The sequence below is a fragment of the Strigops habroptila genome, chromosome 4, assembly GCF_004027225.2.
Source record: "Strigops habroptila isolate Jane chromosome 4, bStrHab1.2.pri, whole genome shotgun sequence".
Classification (NCBI taxonomy): Eukaryota; Metazoa; Chordata; class Aves; order Psittaciformes; family Psittacidae; genus Strigops; species Strigops habroptila.
The window spans coordinates 28,344,141-28,362,832 of record NC_046358.1 but is presented as its reverse complement, the minus strand read 5'-3'; the positions used below and the strand labels follow the sequence as shown (position 1 = coordinate 28,362,832).

At 41.5% G+C, this 18,692-nt stretch overlaps 1 protein-coding gene across 1 annotated transcript in view; it reads left to right on the top strand.

Annotated features, from left to right (window-relative positions):
• LOC115606378 (ras and Rab interactor 3-like) overlaps positions 1 to 18,692 on the top strand; it is a 171,661-nt gene that overhangs the window by 97,870 nt on the left and 55,099 nt on the right. Inside the window, exon 18 of the mRNA XM_030482218.1 lies at positions 7,450 to 7,530. Within this exon, the coding sequence (XP_030338078.1) occupies positions 7,450 to 7,530 (81 nt within the window). The remainder of the gene's footprint in view (positions 1 to 7,449; positions 7,531 to 18,692) is intronic.

Here is an 18,692-nt window from a genome sequence, read left to right as displayed (position 1 = left end):
TGTTTGCTAATGCCATGAATCCTTTAGACAATATTTAGAATTATTCTGCCTAAGCTGAGTATCACCTGCTTTAGAAAACCAGTGTATTCTGTTGTAGCAAGAAACAGCCTCAGAAGGTAATACCTTAAATTGCATGGCTGTTCCTATCATCTATACCTCTCCCTAAAACATAGACCCACTTCAAGACAATTTGTATTGAATTCAAATGCTGCATTTCATGATGGTCTCATACACATCTTCTGCTATGAGACAGGTATCATGCCATGTTATAATTAACATTGGTTGGATTTTCCCCTGACACCACTGCATGACCAGGGATGTATTGTTTGCCAAAGAATTATTAGATGCTGTATAAGGGCCTTGATGATACATAATCATATGAAGTAGTTTAAAGAGTCCCTATATAGTCATTATCCATATGCTAAAATAAATAAAGATGGCAGTTATAGACCAAGCCATGCAGATAAACTGCATGGCCCAAAAAGAGCTGATTGGCAAATTGTATGTCAGATAAAACCAGTAGTTCAGGAGGCTGTTGCTGAGTAATAGTGGACTAGTGCCTTTCACATCTATACAAGAAAAAATTTGCTCAAGAAAAACCACTACAAGTTTTGCCATTTTCCAATCAAGAAAAGGAGTGCTTTGTACTTGGCTCTCTGCAATTAGTACAGTTCTGTGTTGCAGCTGTTCAGATAGTGTCTGTAAAATTTGGTAGCCATTTTGTTGTGCTTACCATTGCAAAAGTTAGCTGGCTGAGTTTGGGATGTATGTCACAATGTTGTGTAAGTTAATGTTCAGCTCAAGAGTGAAAAGAAAGCTGGTGGTGGATGTGAGAGGGAAAACTGTCACTGTGATCTGGAAATTGCCAGCATACTAACACTGAAAAGTAATACAACTCAGAAAAAGATATCCCATATCCAGCAAAGCTTAACTTCAGTAGGATTGATTCCATGCTTAAAGCTAAGCATACATCCAAGTGCCTTGCTGGATTGTGCCCTAAGATGACAGCAGAGCATGGTTTCTGGGTTTTCTGTCATATTTAGGTCTTTAAATATTTCTTGGTTTTGTAGTCTAAAGATTTTAGTTTCCACTCTTGTCAATAAGAGAGCTGGTTCCTTGTCTCAGACTTCAAAACTGTGCACCTGCCCAGGTGTAGGAGCAGGATCAAAACTAAATTACAGCTAGCCAAGGAGAGCTTTTAGCAGCTCTCTTCTGCTGCAGTTCCAATGGAGTAGCCCAGTCCCACATAGACCCACAAGGGTGCAATCCTGTCTGTAGTGGGCAAGTGGGAGTGTTTCTGTTCAGTTCAGCAGTGTTCGATTCCACTCATTTCCCATAACAAATGTACTGCTTTGTAAAGTATAGCCTGAGTAAAGATTTCAGTCTGAGGAGCTACATGTCCAAATCTAAAAGGCTACAGTTAATGGCTATCTTAATGACTATTTCATTATCTGAGGGCTGCTCCCTGGGCTGACGTCTAGCCTGGAAGAACACCTTAAGTCTTCCCAACAGGTACAGCATAGTCAACCATCTTTCTCCTGGCTCAGTCATTGGTGTGCCAAGTTTATTTTATTTTTATATGCTTGCTGCAGCTGTAACAAACATATAATTAATTTATGGTTTAAGATTATATTTGTAAACATTCTGTCAACATGTAAACAAGTGGAAAAGGTCTTCACCTTAGCAATTATAGAGAAGAGCCTAGTCTCTTTTATTTCCTTTGTGACTGTGCTGTAATTACACACACTTGTTTCTATTATGTGTTTGCTCTAGTTGCACAAATCCCTCATGAGTTTTGTTGTGTTCCTTTCTTGGATTTCTTGCAATTGTAATGCCATTTATTTCCATCCCACAGTTAGATGGTTTTGGTAGAATGCTTTAAGCTGTGTAAACACTGCCTAATTATTCATGCCAAGGAAGGATCAGACCTAACATAGTATGAAACAAACACTAAAATAACACTGATAGCCAGGTGAAACCAAAGAATCTTCCTAATTAAAATTAATCACTTTTGAGCGTAATGTTCTGTCATTGCAAGCCTCATATCTCTGTTGTTTGTGTTTAAGCACTCAGAAGAAAATCTCTGCAGGTCATGCATTTACTGCACAATTTCCTTTCTATTTCTTTGAGTCTGAACTCCAGAGTTTTCATTTTGCTGGGTGATGAGATTTATATGACGACAGCATGGTAAATGACAGCATTTAGTTCCAGCAGTTCTGTACCAAACCCTTTATTATTCCCTTGAACTCTTTTGAAAACTCTGTATGCAAGTGATAAATGTTCTGCTGAAGAGAAAAATGTTGTTCAACTGACATGTGCATTCCAGTTTCTGACCTACTGTGTACATGTTTAAAAACCTCCTTTTGAATAACTTGAACATACACTTTTCTCACATTTCCTCCTGTGTGGGGTCCTGATATGTTCTCCCCAAAGAAAGCTGCGAAATCCTACACATCTCTGTCCTGAAATGTGAGATACATGTGGGTCCTTCTCCACAGGCTGAGATGCATGGTGATTGTGGTGATTTATACATCATGTTGTTCTGCTTGCTACCATACTTCTGACATACAGTGCACTGTCTGAAAGAAATTAATGATTATGGGAAACCAATGCCATTTGGATATTTTCTTACAACAATTACCAGTTTGAGTTTAATTCTGTTTATTTTTCATTTTTACTTGCACAAAGAACGTAAGCGATCATTGCCATGTTATCACTGAGATGATCTTAGTAAACTTGAAAGACAAATATAGAGGTTGATTTACAGCAATAGGGAATTGTGACAAAAATTTAACCGTTTCGGAATATATCAAAATCAGAGGTATAATCTCTAGAAAGACTAACACCGAGATGCTTCATTCCAGAGGGTTTTTACAGCAAGATCATGGCCTTCATTCATATACTAGTTGTGTATGCAAAGAACACTTGTAAATCTGTTTCCCGAGCAGCATCTATACTTCAAATGGCTGAAACTCTGCAGCAAAGTTACGACCAAATTCTTGCGTTCATGTTCTTGGGAGTGGTGCCAATGCTCGTTCATGTCCTTGTAGTTCGCACAAATTTATACCAGTTGAACTGAGAGTAGAATTTGGCTCCCACTATCTCCTGCACTGCAAGAAAGTATTCAAAATCATTTATGATCACTGAAATAACTTCTGAACCTTTTAAAATTCCCTGTGTTTCATACTTGCAGGAATTTGCAGTGCACCCTTAGGAGGTGCAATACCTCTTTAAATATTATTAAAACTTTCTAGAACTGCTTACTTTGAAAACAGGAAGGGATGGGTTTGTAAACTGTAAATAACAGAAATCTATCATGTTATTTATTTTTTCAATGACTGTGACCTTATGCACTGTGAATGCTCTGTGATATGGGGTCCTTTGTACAGATAAATGTGTCATGAAATCCAAATGGATTTAATGTGATAATTTGTTACAAAACGTTGGCATGATATTTGATTATTTTTGTTGTGAAAATTTTAAAAAATAGTTAATTCAGCATTTATAAAAGATTATAGCAGTCAGTATTATAATGCACTATATAAAAATATATACACTATCAATAAATTATTTAAACAAGTAGAGTGTTTGCTGGGTGGGGTTTTTTTCCCTCAGATGATAACATGTAAAATATTCTCATATTTATTGTTGAAAATCGAAAATTTCAGGACCCAGCTAGGATATATGCCTGCACTTTCTTGATGAAATCTGGACCCAGCTGAACAGAATGACAGAAGGCCCACATTTTCATCTATTCCAGGGAGTATCGCCTGGATCAAGCCATTATTTGGGGTGACTTAAATGTATGTATCTGATTTGCAGCAATACTGAAACACACGATTTGCTCTTTTGGGACTACAAATGTGTGATTTGCTGAGAAGACAGTTTGCTGTATTGAGGCACTGATCCAGAAGCAATGGGTGGGAGTCTCAGAAACACCTCGATCAAGAGCATTTTGGCTGCTTTGTCCCATGGTATAGTGGCATTCAGCAGGTTCACACTGAGTACTGGATGCTGGCTTAGATGAGAGGGAAGCAAGGTCCAAAAGCTGCACAGTACTACCTTCCGTTCCTTGGAAGGCTTACCTAGAATCTGGAGATACTGTGAAGAGAAGGATTAATCCCTCTTACCCTTGATTGCCCACTTTCAACATCCCTGCAATCCATCTCAGAGTCTGTGATGACTTCTGGTATACGTACATTGTCTCTGGTACAATCTGTTCTGGGCTGACGAGAAGCTTTTAAATGCAGTTCTTGGGAAAAGAGAAGCCACGAGTTAATTTCATCTCATGCTGGCATATTAACAGTTTCATTGTCATGCATACTCCTAGACAGTTAGTGACTAGGAGATGCAAGTTAAAACAAATATTCACCTTATTTTTATTAACCACCATGCATGCTTTTGAAATCCCTGTTGGTGTATAAACCTGTCATTAGCTGCTGTGGTTTTTGTGCATCTACAAAGAGTCTAGTGAAGTGGAGAAAAGGGATATCCTGCATTCTTTGACTTTTGCATAAGGGCTCATTCTTTGGTGCATGCTAGGCTAAATTTTTCTAAGCCGTGAAAGGGAGAAGATTCCTTCTTACACACAGAATTAACTTTTAAAATGTGGAAAGTACCCCTTCTTTTAATCCCCTATAGGTTTGACATGATGACCCATCATGATCTGTTATGTAATAGGCTCTATAAAAGGCACATAATCTACAGATTAGTGACACAATAGGCATGACAATTCCTACAGGCTCTTATATGCCATATTATTGATGCAGCCGCTTCCTACTGTATGGAAAGCAGAACTGTCATATAATCTGTGCATATGCTGAAAGCACTTTATTATAGCCAAAGTGCTCATTGTACTTACAGGCTTCCTCCATAAGCCATTTTAAATCTTTCCAACTCAGCTGCATAAAAATACAAATAGGGACTGCAACATGGTGTAGCTTAATATGGAAGAGGTAAGTCCTAGAAGAGACAAGATCTATCAGGAAGTGGCATTTTGCAGTAACTGGATGTTATTTTGACATTTAGTTTTTGTATAATTGTTTACTTACAAAGCCTGTTACTAGAACACAGTGTTACATTCCAAACCTGCCAAATCTCTGGCTTAAAAAAAAAAACCAGCAAAGCTTGGACAAAATTTATTATGTTGACTTCATTTTAAATAATTTACAAAATACTTAAGTGTGTTGCAGAAAAACTAATTATAAATCAGAGGTTTTTCATTAAGTTCGGTCTGTAGCTAACAAAACTAATTTCAAAACTTCAGATGTCTGAAACTACATTCTTTAGATTGCAAATAGTGTGAAAAATTTCACAAAAAATAAAATACATAGTTTCTCTCAAATCATGTGAAACTGAAATAGCACCACAATACTGGATTTTTGTACTCCTCATTTTTATCCCTGGGTCTTTTTATTTCTAAGTCCTTTTGTTTCTTCTTCCCAAACAACATCTTCGAAAATGCCTGATGGTCTCTGAAAACCAATGTTCTGCATTTGCAAAATCTTAGGTCTTTGCCTCAGATGGCTGCATGTTTGTGCGAACACAGATTCCCCAATCTGGGCAGGTCCATGCAGAGCAGCACACCTTTACAGTTTTTTGTCTCAGCAAACTTATTTGCCAGCAAAGAAGTGGTAAATTCTGAGTGGGTCTGGTCCCTGATGAATTGCAGTGGAGGGAAACGGAATCCTGGGATAGAGTTGAATGTGTGTGGTGCATCTAGGAGATGGTTCTTATGCCAATACCCAAGGTGCATTTCAAAGGTGCCAAGCTGGTGAACAAATCTAGAGCATGTTTTTTTCTTGGACCCCTGTGCCCAGAACCAACAGAAAGATTCAGAACTCAGGTCCGACAAGCCTGTGGTGGAGGAGTGAGTGACTCTCAGCCAACCAGTTTGCTTAAGAGGGCTCATTGAATGAGTTCATCATTGGCTGAAAATGACTACATGAGCTGGAGCAAGGAGCTCCTTAATTTAGTAGAAAAGAGCATGTTGAGATACAGTAGCTGAAAATTTAAAACTAGAGAAGTCAAGGCAAAATACCAGATGTGAATTTAAATATTAACAATTAACTACTAAGACACCTTATGTAGAAGGGTGGTAAATTTTCCATCATGCAGCCTTTCAGTCAGGCTTTTTGACTTTCTAAGAGAAAACCTTCCAAAATCTAAAAGATAAATTTTCTAATGTCAACAGAAGTTACAGGCTTGATCAAAAAACCCGGAGAAAAGCTTGTCTTGTGTTGCACAGAAGGTGTGATCTGATGATCATAAAGGTTCCCCTGAATCTTTGTAGGTTAGTGCCAGCAGAACTGGTTCCATGGTCTATATAGAGATCTTGTTTCCCTCATGCCAATACACTGGCAGCTGCCTGGCATTTGCATTTCTGCTATGGGCTGTATGGCACACTCTGTTTACTCTTAGAAAGCTGGCAAATTCCTTCGGAAGATAAAAGGGGCAAAAAGTTACCTTTGTCTCCCTCTCTGTTCCATGCAATTGCTTTTCTCTGCCTCTGCTTCATACTTCTGCCTTATTTTTTCCATTATGTATTCTCCTAACATCAAATATTTCTGGAATGATAGGGCTGCCAAATATGAGTGCCACCAACCCTGCCTAATAGTAGATCTGTCAGACCTCAGCCTCCACAGCTGGTCTGTATTCAGTCGGGTTTCCAGTACAGCAAACACTACTTGACCACTTAAGTAACTGCTGGTCAAATGTGCTCTGAGACTGACTGGAGCTTCACAGCATGGCTAGCTGTTCATTTACTAGCAGTCTTACAGCCTTATCATTAGCTTTTGCTTTAACTGGGAATATTTTGCAAAGCACTCCTCTGCCAGTGTTAGACATTTCATTTTCTCAGGTCCTGTGTAAATATAAAGGTTTCCAAGCTCCATCTGGTTCCAGTTACTCAAGCAATAGAAATACACATGCTTCAGGAATTTGCAGACGGAGACTTACTGCTTTGCTGCCTTATAAAATCCTTTACAAAGTTCACCATGCTCTGTTGCCTCCTTATATACCTGTAGTCTGTAAAACAATTTCCCCCGAAACTTCCTTAAGTTATAGAAACAAATAAGCAGACAGTCTCAGGCCCTTTTGTCTAATAAGGTTAACCTGCCTTCACTACTAAATATGGCTTTATAAAATACACATACACACGCACACACACACACCCCTGACCACCAAAGACTGCCTCTTCCTGAAATCCCCCGTTCATATAAATACAGGAAGTAGAAATAAGAGAGGCTAAAATGAGATCTTCTTGGTAGTTTGCTTTCATTTCAGTACTTGTTGGTCCTCTGCCCTCTGATACTACTGAGCCTGAAGCTGGTTTTAAACATCCTCCCCCTGCCGCTCCTTGAAATATCATCTTCAGTACAAAAACTAAGGATGTGGAGGTTCTGCTCAGCGATGGAAAGGAATTGCTTTCTTTACCAAGGAACTCTAAAGCCACTGTGAAACAGAAGGTGTCTTAAAGTTTGCTGTAATGATGAAAACATCAGCAGAAGAGGGAGCCAGGGATGACTCAGGGTAAGTCCTGAATCTTTAGTGACTGCTCATTTTTAATAACTGTCGCTTTCCTTTTCCTACTTAATGAAGAGTTCTCAGCTGCATTTGCGAGCTGGCTGCCGAGTTATCAGCTACACGGTCACAATGGTGTGGCATGGTTGTACTGTAATTTACAGTATTTCCTTTAGCTAACATATTCCAGCTGAAAACAAACTGCAATTCCTTTATTTAGTTTGAATATTAGCTATTTATGGAAGAGGATGAATTCCAATTGCAGTTTAGGGCACAGGGCAGAATAAGGGAGTTCTGTGCTTTTGGAAACGTGACAAATCTTTTCTGGGAGGCTTGCTTTGTTTCTACTGAAATGCTGAGAAGCGGATAAGGGCACATCCCTATGAGCTGATGGTCACTCCAGCTTCATCATGCTAAAGTACTCACAAACCCTGTCTGCAGAATCCCAAGAGACTTCAGATGGGCTTTCTTTTAGGAAGAGACTCCAGGCTTTCCTTGCTCCTGGCCAGTAGACACTGCACCTTGCAGGATTGAGCCCCGAGAAAACATAGTGGGAGAGAAAATGGGTTTTGACTGGGGAGACAATCAGCTGCTGGGATTCCAGTATCAGGCTGGAATCTGCCTAAGGTTCAGCTGTACCATAAAGCCCATACTGAAGCTGAGCATTACTGTTTCCTGTTGAAAACAATCAGGAAAATTACATAGCTGCTGAAACCTTTGGTCATCCCCTTGGAAAAACATAATACCAGATATTAAGAGTGTTTATCTTTCTGACACACTTAGACAGCCTGTTTCCCACAAATAAAAGCTGCCGGATGTGTCTGTGATGGGTGCAGTGGAAGAAGCTGTATAGAAGTTGGCTAGATATGGGATCCTTGCATTTTCAGTCCCCAAGTGTGCTGCAAGTCAGTCCCCTTTGACTTGGAGCACACACAGTCAAAAAGGGGATAAAATTGCTGCTGATAGGCTAGTGTACTGTAGTTTCACTATGCACTGTTCCCAAATAGGCATATGGAGCGTGGGGGATGGCGGGAGAACCCTGCGTTAAAACTGTCACTGTTTTTGCCTTGTTCAGTTGTTCACATTAAGTGGAACAATGACACTCCTGTTCCAAGGTACAGTTCCTCAGTTCCACTTAATGTTAAACACTGAGGGACAAAGATCACACAGACATAAGGGAAAAAATGAAAAAATCCAATCCCTGTAGACTGGCAAGAGGAACTTGATGGTAATCCAAAGAATTTGCACTTTCCAGCTATTCCCTACATTTGTGATAGTTAACATGCCAAGTACTGAACAACTGTAAGATTTATACAGTTTAGCTCTTTCTCAGCTTGTCTGAAAGGAGCCACATGCTTACAAAGGTATGCTTTCAGTTTAGGGTTGCAGGAGAAAGTAAACAAGCCATAGACCCTAGATTTGGGCTGTAGATCAAGAGGCTGCAGGAATGCTGAAGCAGGAATGAGCGTGATGCATGCATTCTTAATATGAGCATCTGAGCAGTTTAACAGAATGGCCTTTTATTTAATTAACTGATAGTCTTTATTTTCAATCTATCTCCCACTCATAGCAAGGACCTTAGGTATTTAAAAAATCCCTTTTAACTGTTTCTGTTTACATGCCACAGCATTGCTGAAGATCCTCAAAATTACACTTCAGCATGCATACCTTGTGGCCTCCAACACATTACAGAATTAGAAACGTGTCTAAATGATTTTAGCTAATTTCTTGTTATGGTCACATTGAATTAGGTGCCAATTTCACCAAGTATGTGTACGTAAAATTGGTAGCTTTCAAACGAGACGGTAACACAAGGCAAGCTGCCAGTGGAGAATTTGGACCTGATTTTAAAAAACATGCACAAAAAATTGCACGAGAAATTGCTGAGGTTGCACTTCCATTCACCAGAGCCTTCAGGTTATTAATTAAATAGGAAAGCTTACTCACATGTACAGAAACTGTAACAATGCATATTAGCATAAAAGTACCCTAGCAACTTGGAAAGTATCCATGTATCCATTCCTAGTAATGACTGAAAAGGTTATTCTGCGTGTAGGAAATCTAAAAGGAGATTTTGCTGACTTACACCCCTGAAATAACAGACAGACACTGGGGAGAAATCTGCCTCCAGAAATAACAGCTCCTCAGAGAAGGAGTGTGGGGAGAAGTGTAGCTAGAGGCCAGACAGAAATAAATCTAATAAAATTCTTACCAAATGGGTTGGGAGATAAATAGGGAAATTTCACCAGTAATTCTGACCTAGAGCCAGGCTAACTCCTAGGAATGCTAGTAAGTGGTGAGATCACAAAACATCTGGAGAAATGTGAGCTGATTGAGCCTGGTGACCACAGTTTCATGAAAAGATATATGCCTTCATTCCCACATCTGGCAAATGTATAGAAGAGATGATGAGGAGAACAGACAGGATCTGAGACAGAGACATAATATGCAAATATTAAATAGTCCTTTGAGATAATGGCTGGTTCAGGTAGCTGGGAGGGTTACAGTGGTTCTCATTGCTGGGGCACCAGCCTGCCTAATGAAGTAATGATTGTGCATCTTCTTGATGACATGTCTTTTTGGCAAAAAAACCACCACCACAGTTGACAGATCTCATGTGATGAATGAAAAGATGAAAAGAGGAATCTGGAAACTGAACAACTTTCATAAGTTCACAGATTTTAGCTTCAAAGGGGACTCTTTCAATTGTCTAGTCTGACCTTCCGTGTAAAGCAGACCAGAAAACCACTTTGGTAAGCACCCTATCAAACCCATGACTTCTGCTGGAATGGGAGCTTTTACATACTTGTTGGCCACAAAAGCTTTCTTATCAAATGACTTTTCTACCCAGGCTACGTATCTGTCTCTGCAGTGGGGTAAATAACCAACATTTACAGGTTTGAACCAAGAGAATGATTTTTAAAAACTCCTGAAGAGCTATTATTTGTAAAGGACTTAATCTATGCTTATTTGAATCAGAGGAACAAGTCCTGTTGGCCTCAGGAGGTCTTGGAACCAGTGCAAAGTATTACTTAAAGAAAACTTCAACCTAGAACATGTGAGTTACAATGTTTAAGTAGGGAGAGGACATTTCAGGCAACTGGAAACAAATCAATGTCATCAAATCTCTGCTGTCTGTCAAGCTCTGATAAAGGGGTACACTTTCCAGTCCTGGGGGATGATGCTTCCCAGGAAGGAAATGCCTGTGCTCAAGATACTTTGCACTAAGATTGGGATATTACTGTAAAGATACAAAGGAGGTGTTCTCCAAAGGTACCTGAATTTGGTGCATCCAGAGAGAAGGCATAAAATCTCCTGAAATTCGTATAACAGAAAAGCATGTTTACAACCACAGTCATGTGATCTTTCCAGTGCTTCTCAGTGAGTACTCGCCAAACTTAGCAGACACTTCGAGCATGTTGTGCAGTGATACTGGTGGTAGGGCAGATGCAGCTATCCATTTGTTTGTTAGAGGATAGACCACACCAGGAATATTGTCTGACTAGTGAACTCCTCATCATTGCAGTCTCGTACCAGTCTTCATAGGAATGGGGGCACGAATGTAAGCAATATTCTGCTCACCTCCTTTCTACTACAGTTTCAGCTAAATATAGTTTTCACTTCCTGTCCTAAATGGCTACATGCTGCTTTGTATTGTTGACTTACCAACCTAGAGGCAGCATAGGCTGAAAAATGTACAGGTGTGTGTGCATGGATCTGTCTTGCTCTGTGTGTACAGGTATACATGTGGAACAGCGTGTCCTGGAGAGAGCTATGAGGGTTGCTTGCCACAGATTTGGGCTGACTCCGCCCTTTATCAAACCATAGAATCATAGGATCATAGAATAGTCCAGATATCTCAGAGATTATCTATTTCATAGCATTTTTCCAAATGATCGTAGGACTATATTTTAACTCATCCACTAGTAAATATAGGTGGCTTCTCTGAGATCAACAATATAGGCTTGTGAGACTCACAAAGATCTCTAAGACAACCTGAAAAATAGGCATAAAAGCCAATACCTAAACTCAATCCACTAGAGAAAGAAGCTGCAGGAAGGTTCCTTCCCAAATTTTTAAATCCTTGCCTGCTTTGATTGCTAGAGCGTCTTAGTGAAACTAGGAAAAAATATTGTGCATCACAGGCCTTTAGCCATTATAATTTTGGAAGGGAGGAGGCATTTTCCATTTGGGAATAGTAAGAAATGGCTCTTTGGAAGGGTAATTAGAAAGAAAAGGCAGCTGTTTGGAATGACCGATCAAATTCCAGTGCAGATGGATCTGTGAGTAGGGGGTAGGTATGATCATCAAAAGCCCTGTGATGTCCTGGAAGACTACTGCACTTTCCGAGCTGTGTCCCTGTGTAGGGAAGGGTGTATGTATGTTTGTGAGTGTTTAGGTTTACTGTTTGTGAGGAATTACAAATGAATGACAATGAATGTAGATATTTAAGATGTTATTATAAGATTTAGAATTAGAGAGAACCAGGGGAAAGTAGGTTTAGCACATGTTCTCTAGAAGATCAAGGAGAGATAATAATCCCTTCTTACATCAGTACAGTGTGATCTACAGTCAAAGGAGTGGGATGTGCTAGGATGGAAAATTACAATGAAAGAAGATTGTTTCACTGCAGAAGAGTAGCTTTAAGAAGGCCTTCAAGAAGCAGTGGAAGCAGTTAATGCAAAGTCATGATAAAAAGGCAGTTAAGTAGCAATTTTTGGGTCTCAGTGTAGAACTGCTTAACAGTTCTAAGCAGTGGTCTGCGATTCAGCCTGTGTCCTAGATTACTTCCTAATCCTAATTTTGAGATAATTTTTTTCTGTGGTGTTGGTCAGGTATTTCACCAATAGTAACTAAAGTGGAATCTCCAGGGTAAATCCTCATCTAGAGCCAGGTAGGAGATAGATTAAATCACTCAGTTGTCTTTAATTCAACATGTGTCCACCCACCCCCAGACATGTACAAGATTCTTTGCTGATAACCAAGTATATAATCCACATGTCTTCTCCTCCAAATTCTTCATCCGTGGTGTTCTGGCTGGCAGTTCATACCGGAGCTGGCCCCAAGGCAGTGGGATTGTGGATGAATTTCTCCTCAAAGACCCTGCAGCCACATCCATTTACCAGCAGCTACACACCAGGCTATTGAACCAGTTTGAGCTAAGAGCCCTCTCCAGCAATGAACATGCCCTTATCCTTAGGGAGAGGATTGGGTATGCTACTGCAATACAGGTAAGGAAATAAGTAGACCCCTAAGTAAATGGTGCTTATTTTCAAAAATCATCTGAAGAGTCAAGACCTCGGGCTTGTTCATCTTACCCTCCCTGTACCACAGCTGTACGAATAATTACTGAGTAGCAGCATTACAATCACCAGAGCAACGTGAGAATTGATTAACTGAAATCTGTTAAGAGTTTTTCGGGTGGCAAAGGCAAGATGATACTGATGTTTAGAGGAGAAGGGCTTGAAAACCACTGTTCTGTTCAGGGGAAGTGTGTACATCAGCTTATCAGAGTCGCAGGATCTATAGCAGAAATTCTGAAGGTCAGTTAATTATGTCTATTTTAGGAGAAATAATTTGCTCCTGTGGGATGTTTAGTTTTAAGATGCAGAGACCAAAATTCTGCCTGTGTTTCGTTTCCCCAGTTACATCTCTGCAAACTTTTAGGGGAGTATATGTAGGCAGGTGAGTGATAATTTTGCCACTTTGAGTATCCGTTGATTATTATCTCTGTCTGGAGTGCTTGTGAGGTATTTCATAATGCTAAAAACCTTCAAACATCAGTATTCTAATACCATTCCAGCCTGTCTGTCTGTATGAGAAAATTTCATTGTTAAAGTTTGGGCATAGTTAGTACATAAGAGACTTAATGAAGGTGCTTTCTTCTCCGGAATTTGCTGAATGAGAGGGGGCAATGCCCTTACAGCTCTGGTGGACATGGCCTGTGTTACTGACTATGTTATCAGAGCTATAGGACTTGTTAGGTCAGTTTGCTAGAATTACTAGCTTGGAATAGCAGGGGACATAGTATGGCAATTGTGGGTTGAAATCAATAGGGGCTGCCCACGAATTTGAAGAGCAAAGTACTTGAGATATATATGACTGAATCCCGTCCTGCGTGCGCACCATTTGAATGGGGATGTGTAGCTCTTCTAGGAGAGCCAGCCAGCAGTGGAGTACTCTGAAATTTATGGTTACAGAGGCAGGACACATCTATACTGGGAGATGGGAGATGCAGGGGTACTGGGCACACCCAGGGTCTGGTATTGATTTAGCTGCATAAAGAGAAGACGCAGGAGTGAGAAGATAGCTGAACAGGCAGGCAGGCATCCACACGAACTGTCTGCCAAAAAGGGTGCATAGCATCAGCAGGGTTAAAACCTGGCTGTTGAACTATTTCTACGCTTCCCTGGCAGAGGGCTGCCTGTGGTACGCAGGGTAGAGAAGCGTTGTCCTTGTGCGATGGTTGAACCCCACTGCTGTGGTGGAGGGGAGTGGGGCTGTTATACAAAGTTGGTTGTGTGTGTGCTGTATTTCCTGCAAAGACCCTCGGCACCGCACTCTCCCTCCAGCACCCTTTTTGGCATCCGTGATCTGCCCTTACAATGTGGGAACACACATGCCAGCCCCATCCTCTCCCTGATGGAGGGAATCCTTAAGACACGAATATGCACATGGCTGAGTTGGAGCCACGTGCGGGTGTCAGTCCACTGGAGAGGGGCTGAGTTTGGAATCCGTCCCAGGCTGTCAGGTGCTTGTTTCTGAGAGAGGCAAGGCAACCTTTCAGCTGGTGATTTTTAACTGTGGAGTTGGGGGTGTGTGTGAAAGTACATGATAAAACAGTACTGCAAAGCAGCTGTGGTCAAGCAAGCAGCGCTACTTGAGCTGTGCAAATATATAAAGCTACAAGCATCTCTCAGTATGGTAAATATTGTAGCCACAAGCCTTTCCTCTGTCCATTTTCTACCTCTCTGAGCTATCTGAAGTAATTCTACCCACCTCCAGAAATGAGATCCCTGCATCAATATACCCTGCTGGAGCGGGAATGAATATTAAGGCAACGCTTCCCTCAAAATACCAGCTGCAAGAGGTTTGGAGCACTTAGCTCCTCTTTGCCTGTACCCAAAATAGTATAAAGTGAAGATGATTACTTGAGCAGCAAAGGATTAGCAGATGTGAGCATTGCATAGCTGGTTATGCTAGTCACATTTTCCTAAATAGATATTAGATGCACGCAAGCCAGGGAGTGCTATGGAAGGCAGCTCTTTTCAAATACATGAACATCTACATGCATATCTGTGTGCCTTTCCCAGACTTTCTATCCCCTTTCTGCTAAACAGGGAATATATTTATGTCTGAGTAAAGGATTTCTACTTTCTGCGTTGATGGTACCTTTAAAAGGGACAAGGTGTTTTCACTGATCATAATGACATTGTATAATTAAAATAAATCCCTTGTATATATGAGAGGATCTCTGGGTGTTTCATGAATATTAGACCTCCCAATAATGAGCTGAAGGCAGGTATCTACTACTGCCACTGTAGGAAGGGAAACTGAGGCACAAGCTCGTGAAGCTGATTTTATTATAGTCACTTCTGTAGCCCAACTCCCTGAATCTTTGTTAAGCATTTGCATCCTGGTCTTACCCCAGAGCATCTTTTAGGTTTGGGGTGATGCCAGGAACAGAATCCAGTTCTCAGGCTTTTATTTTTGGTGGATGAATTCCTGCTGGATTACAGAGCTGAACTAGCTTCCTCCGTGTTTACACAGGCTCTACGGCTGAAGCAAGAGAAGCAGCAAAAGTGAAGTCTTCAGAGTACGTGCAAGTGAGGTCACAGGACTGCCCTTCTTGCAGTATCCTGCCATTGCCCTGGGTTAGGAAGAGTGTGAAACCACATGCTGAGAGTTGTTTTCTGAGGCAGGGCTGCAATTCTGGCTCAGATAATGGTCCTGCAAGGCCTGGGGCTGCACTGTAGGTGACTCATTGGGGTCTGTGGCTCAACACTGTTCCTGGGAGGGTTGAAAGACCTGTCTGACTGCTTGAAATTAACTCCTGACCATGTTAATTAGTATTTTCTATTTATTTTTGCAAGGCTTGTTGAGGAATTTCAAGTGCTTTGTTGAAACTAACCGAATATGTACAACCTTTTGGATGGTGGGAAAACCTTGCCAGATGTAAGGAAACCACCAAGCTCAGGTACACCCCTCCTGTGGTCCTCTGAAGAAAGCCAGTCTTTTGAAGCCTTTGTCTTGTAAAAGCAGTTGTTGGGCAGAACTAGAAGCAGCTGCAGCCCCTTGTGCGCTGCTTGGGAAAATTCACCAAGGAAACAGAGATACCAAAAATAGCAGTTTGGAGACTGTTAGCACTGATGGCTACCTGCAACACTGCTCTGCAAATTGCTATCAGACTTCTAGGCTAAAGAAGGTTGTCCCTCCTTTAACCCACATTTGGTTAAATGACAGCCTGGAACCTGGCCCAAGTTTTCATCTTGCCTGCCAAGAATTTTTCTCTCTCCCTTCTCTCCTTTTTTTTCCCCTCTCTTGAGTTTTCCCCAAGGAATTTGTCACTCCTGATACCCCACACAAATACAGAAACCAGGCAAAGCTCAGAGCTTCTCCTGCTGAATCAGCAGACAAGAAAGAGCTTGGCTTTGGATGTCTTTCCTTTCTGTGCAGAGGACAAAGATGTAACACAGGACGTTTTGCTGTAAGTCCCTTCTGAACTCCCATTGTAATCCTTTCGAAGGATTAGAAGTTAGTTTTAGACTGGATCTCGTAGGTAACCTTCTCAAACAAAGGGAAAGCAATGACTGTGTTACCCTCCCAACAGGGACAGGTCCTCTGAGCTGGGAAACCGTGGTAGGGATTGCCTGAGGGGCACTGTGGAGAGCAGCCAGTGATAGGGATGGATGGTAGGGGTTAGTCCTTTGGCCTGGCATTCTGATATCTCCCATTGCTATTAGCCCTAGCTACCTAGATCTAGCCTGGATTCATCCCGGCTAACTATAGGTGTTTAATTGTTGTGTCCCCTTTAGGAACCTGTGTACCCATGAGGATCTCTGGTCTTACTGGAGAAGCAGCAGCTCTAGGGAGTAACTCAGGGTGACTGGTACCAGTGGGCTGAATCTAAGTCAGCTATTTGTGCATGCATCACCAAGCCGAGCAAGGGAGCCAGGCCAAAGAGCTATGTTCAGCACAAACCTACCACCCTCCTGCCCCCAAAGCCAGATTGCCCCAGGGTTAGACAAGCAATGGCAGCCTGGAGGTGAGGGTGGGTGCAGCACTGGTGTTTTGGGAAGGACATGACCAAGGCAGTTGTGTTATGGATTGTCTGAAATTGCTGTGAATTCACAGCTCATGATTTATTTGCGTTGTAGCCCTAGTGAACAAGTGACCATAAACACTGTTAAATGAACAAGCTTGAGGGCCCAGCAGTGGTTTAGCTGGGTCTGCGGGAGCTGACAGGCTTGCCTTGCTGCTTGGCAGGTTTTGTAATCACATGCTGAGCTCCCAGCCACTGCAGGGACACTTCAGCAGTTTCTGACACTGCTCCACTAACCAGTCCTTTCACTCCAGGCTGTCCCACCAGCACAGGATTATGAGGGCCATGCCCACCCACAGGTCAGGTCAATCAACTCAGCAAACCAGAACACCTTTCCCATCCCTGTGGCAGAACACCTTTCCATATCCCAGAAATAACCCTAAGAAGCCTTTTTCTTCTTCCTCTCCTTTGCCCAGGAAGGCAGATCTCTAACCTTGCCTCAGGGTGAATGCAGGGAGGGATCCTACCAGATCATAAAGAATGATCTGATTTCTCCAATGCCTAATCAAAATTAAGTATGAGGAGTATGACATTGCTGGAGTTAAGGCTTAAGAATGTCAGATAAAAAGCAAGTTCACAGAATTTAGGGTTTATTTGGTTTGTGGGGTTTTTTTTCCACTAACGGCCCCATGTATTGAAATGCATTCACACTGACACTGGAAGGCAATCTTATCCAAAATATGAATATTCTTGTGTAGGTAAGTCTGCAGATCAGTGACTGAATAAGTGGTTTGAAGACCCTTTGCATGGTGCCTTAGCGAGAGGGGGGACCTCCCAAGGCTTGTGCTCTGCTCCTTGAGATACTGCAGGATGGAAGTTCAATGGATTTATTTCTCTTGGCAAAATGGCCATTTCTAGTTGCAAATCATGACCAAGATAAGCATTTGCATTTCTTAGGGGGGGAAAGATTGTTCAGCTTTATGCAAGTCTGTGTGGTTAGTGCCTTGTATCTTGCGTGTCTTATATCTACGCTAACTTTACTCACAGGGTGAGGAAAGCCATTGATTTTTATAACTAGTCTAACATTTCTCTTCATATTTTGCCCAGGATTTTGTTTCTGATATGTCATGCAGCTTCAAATAATTTCTAATATAGAAATTCTGTTTGAAACAGAATGGCTTTGTTTAAGCAAAACTGTGGTATATTCTTCATTAGGTTTGAATTTGGAAATTTCTCCCTCCCCTTTAGTTTCCGTTTCCCTTTCCCCTCTTTGTTAAGTGAGTACAATACAGAAAAGCATTCCCCGGGTTTTCATTCCTGTCTTCCTTCCTGGCCAGATGAGCTGAGAAAGGACAAACCCTCTGTCAAGAGCCCCAGCCCTGCAGTTAAAATGGGGGTGCTCTGGGCTTGCAGCATTTCAGGTGTTTTTCAAAGGCACAGAACAAACCCATTTGTCTTCTGCCCAGCTGGTGGCTCTGCTGGGCTTCTCCAGTGCACTGACACTAGAGAGTGAGGAGGGTCCCTGACTTCCTTATGTCCTTACAGCTAACGACATGGTTTCTCTTCTTTCAAACATTTGCTTCCAGTTCCAACACCTCACAAACCCTCCCAGAGAAGGCAACGTAGAATTATCTAGCAAACACTTTTGCAGCTTTTTGTTAAGGAAAATGTGCTGTGTTTGGCCTATCTGACCTTGCCAGAAATAACTCCTGGCTAGGCCTGCATTTCAGAAGCTCTCTTCTTTGCAGTGAAGGGGCCTTGCAGAAGTATAAATTATCCTTCATTGCCTGCACACAAAGAAAAATCTTTAGTTTTGCTGATATGCTGAAATTCCCAAGAGAATAATTTGGGTTTGAAATAGGCAAAGGACAAATTACCTGAAAAGCTCCGATTGCAAATATGGGGGAGA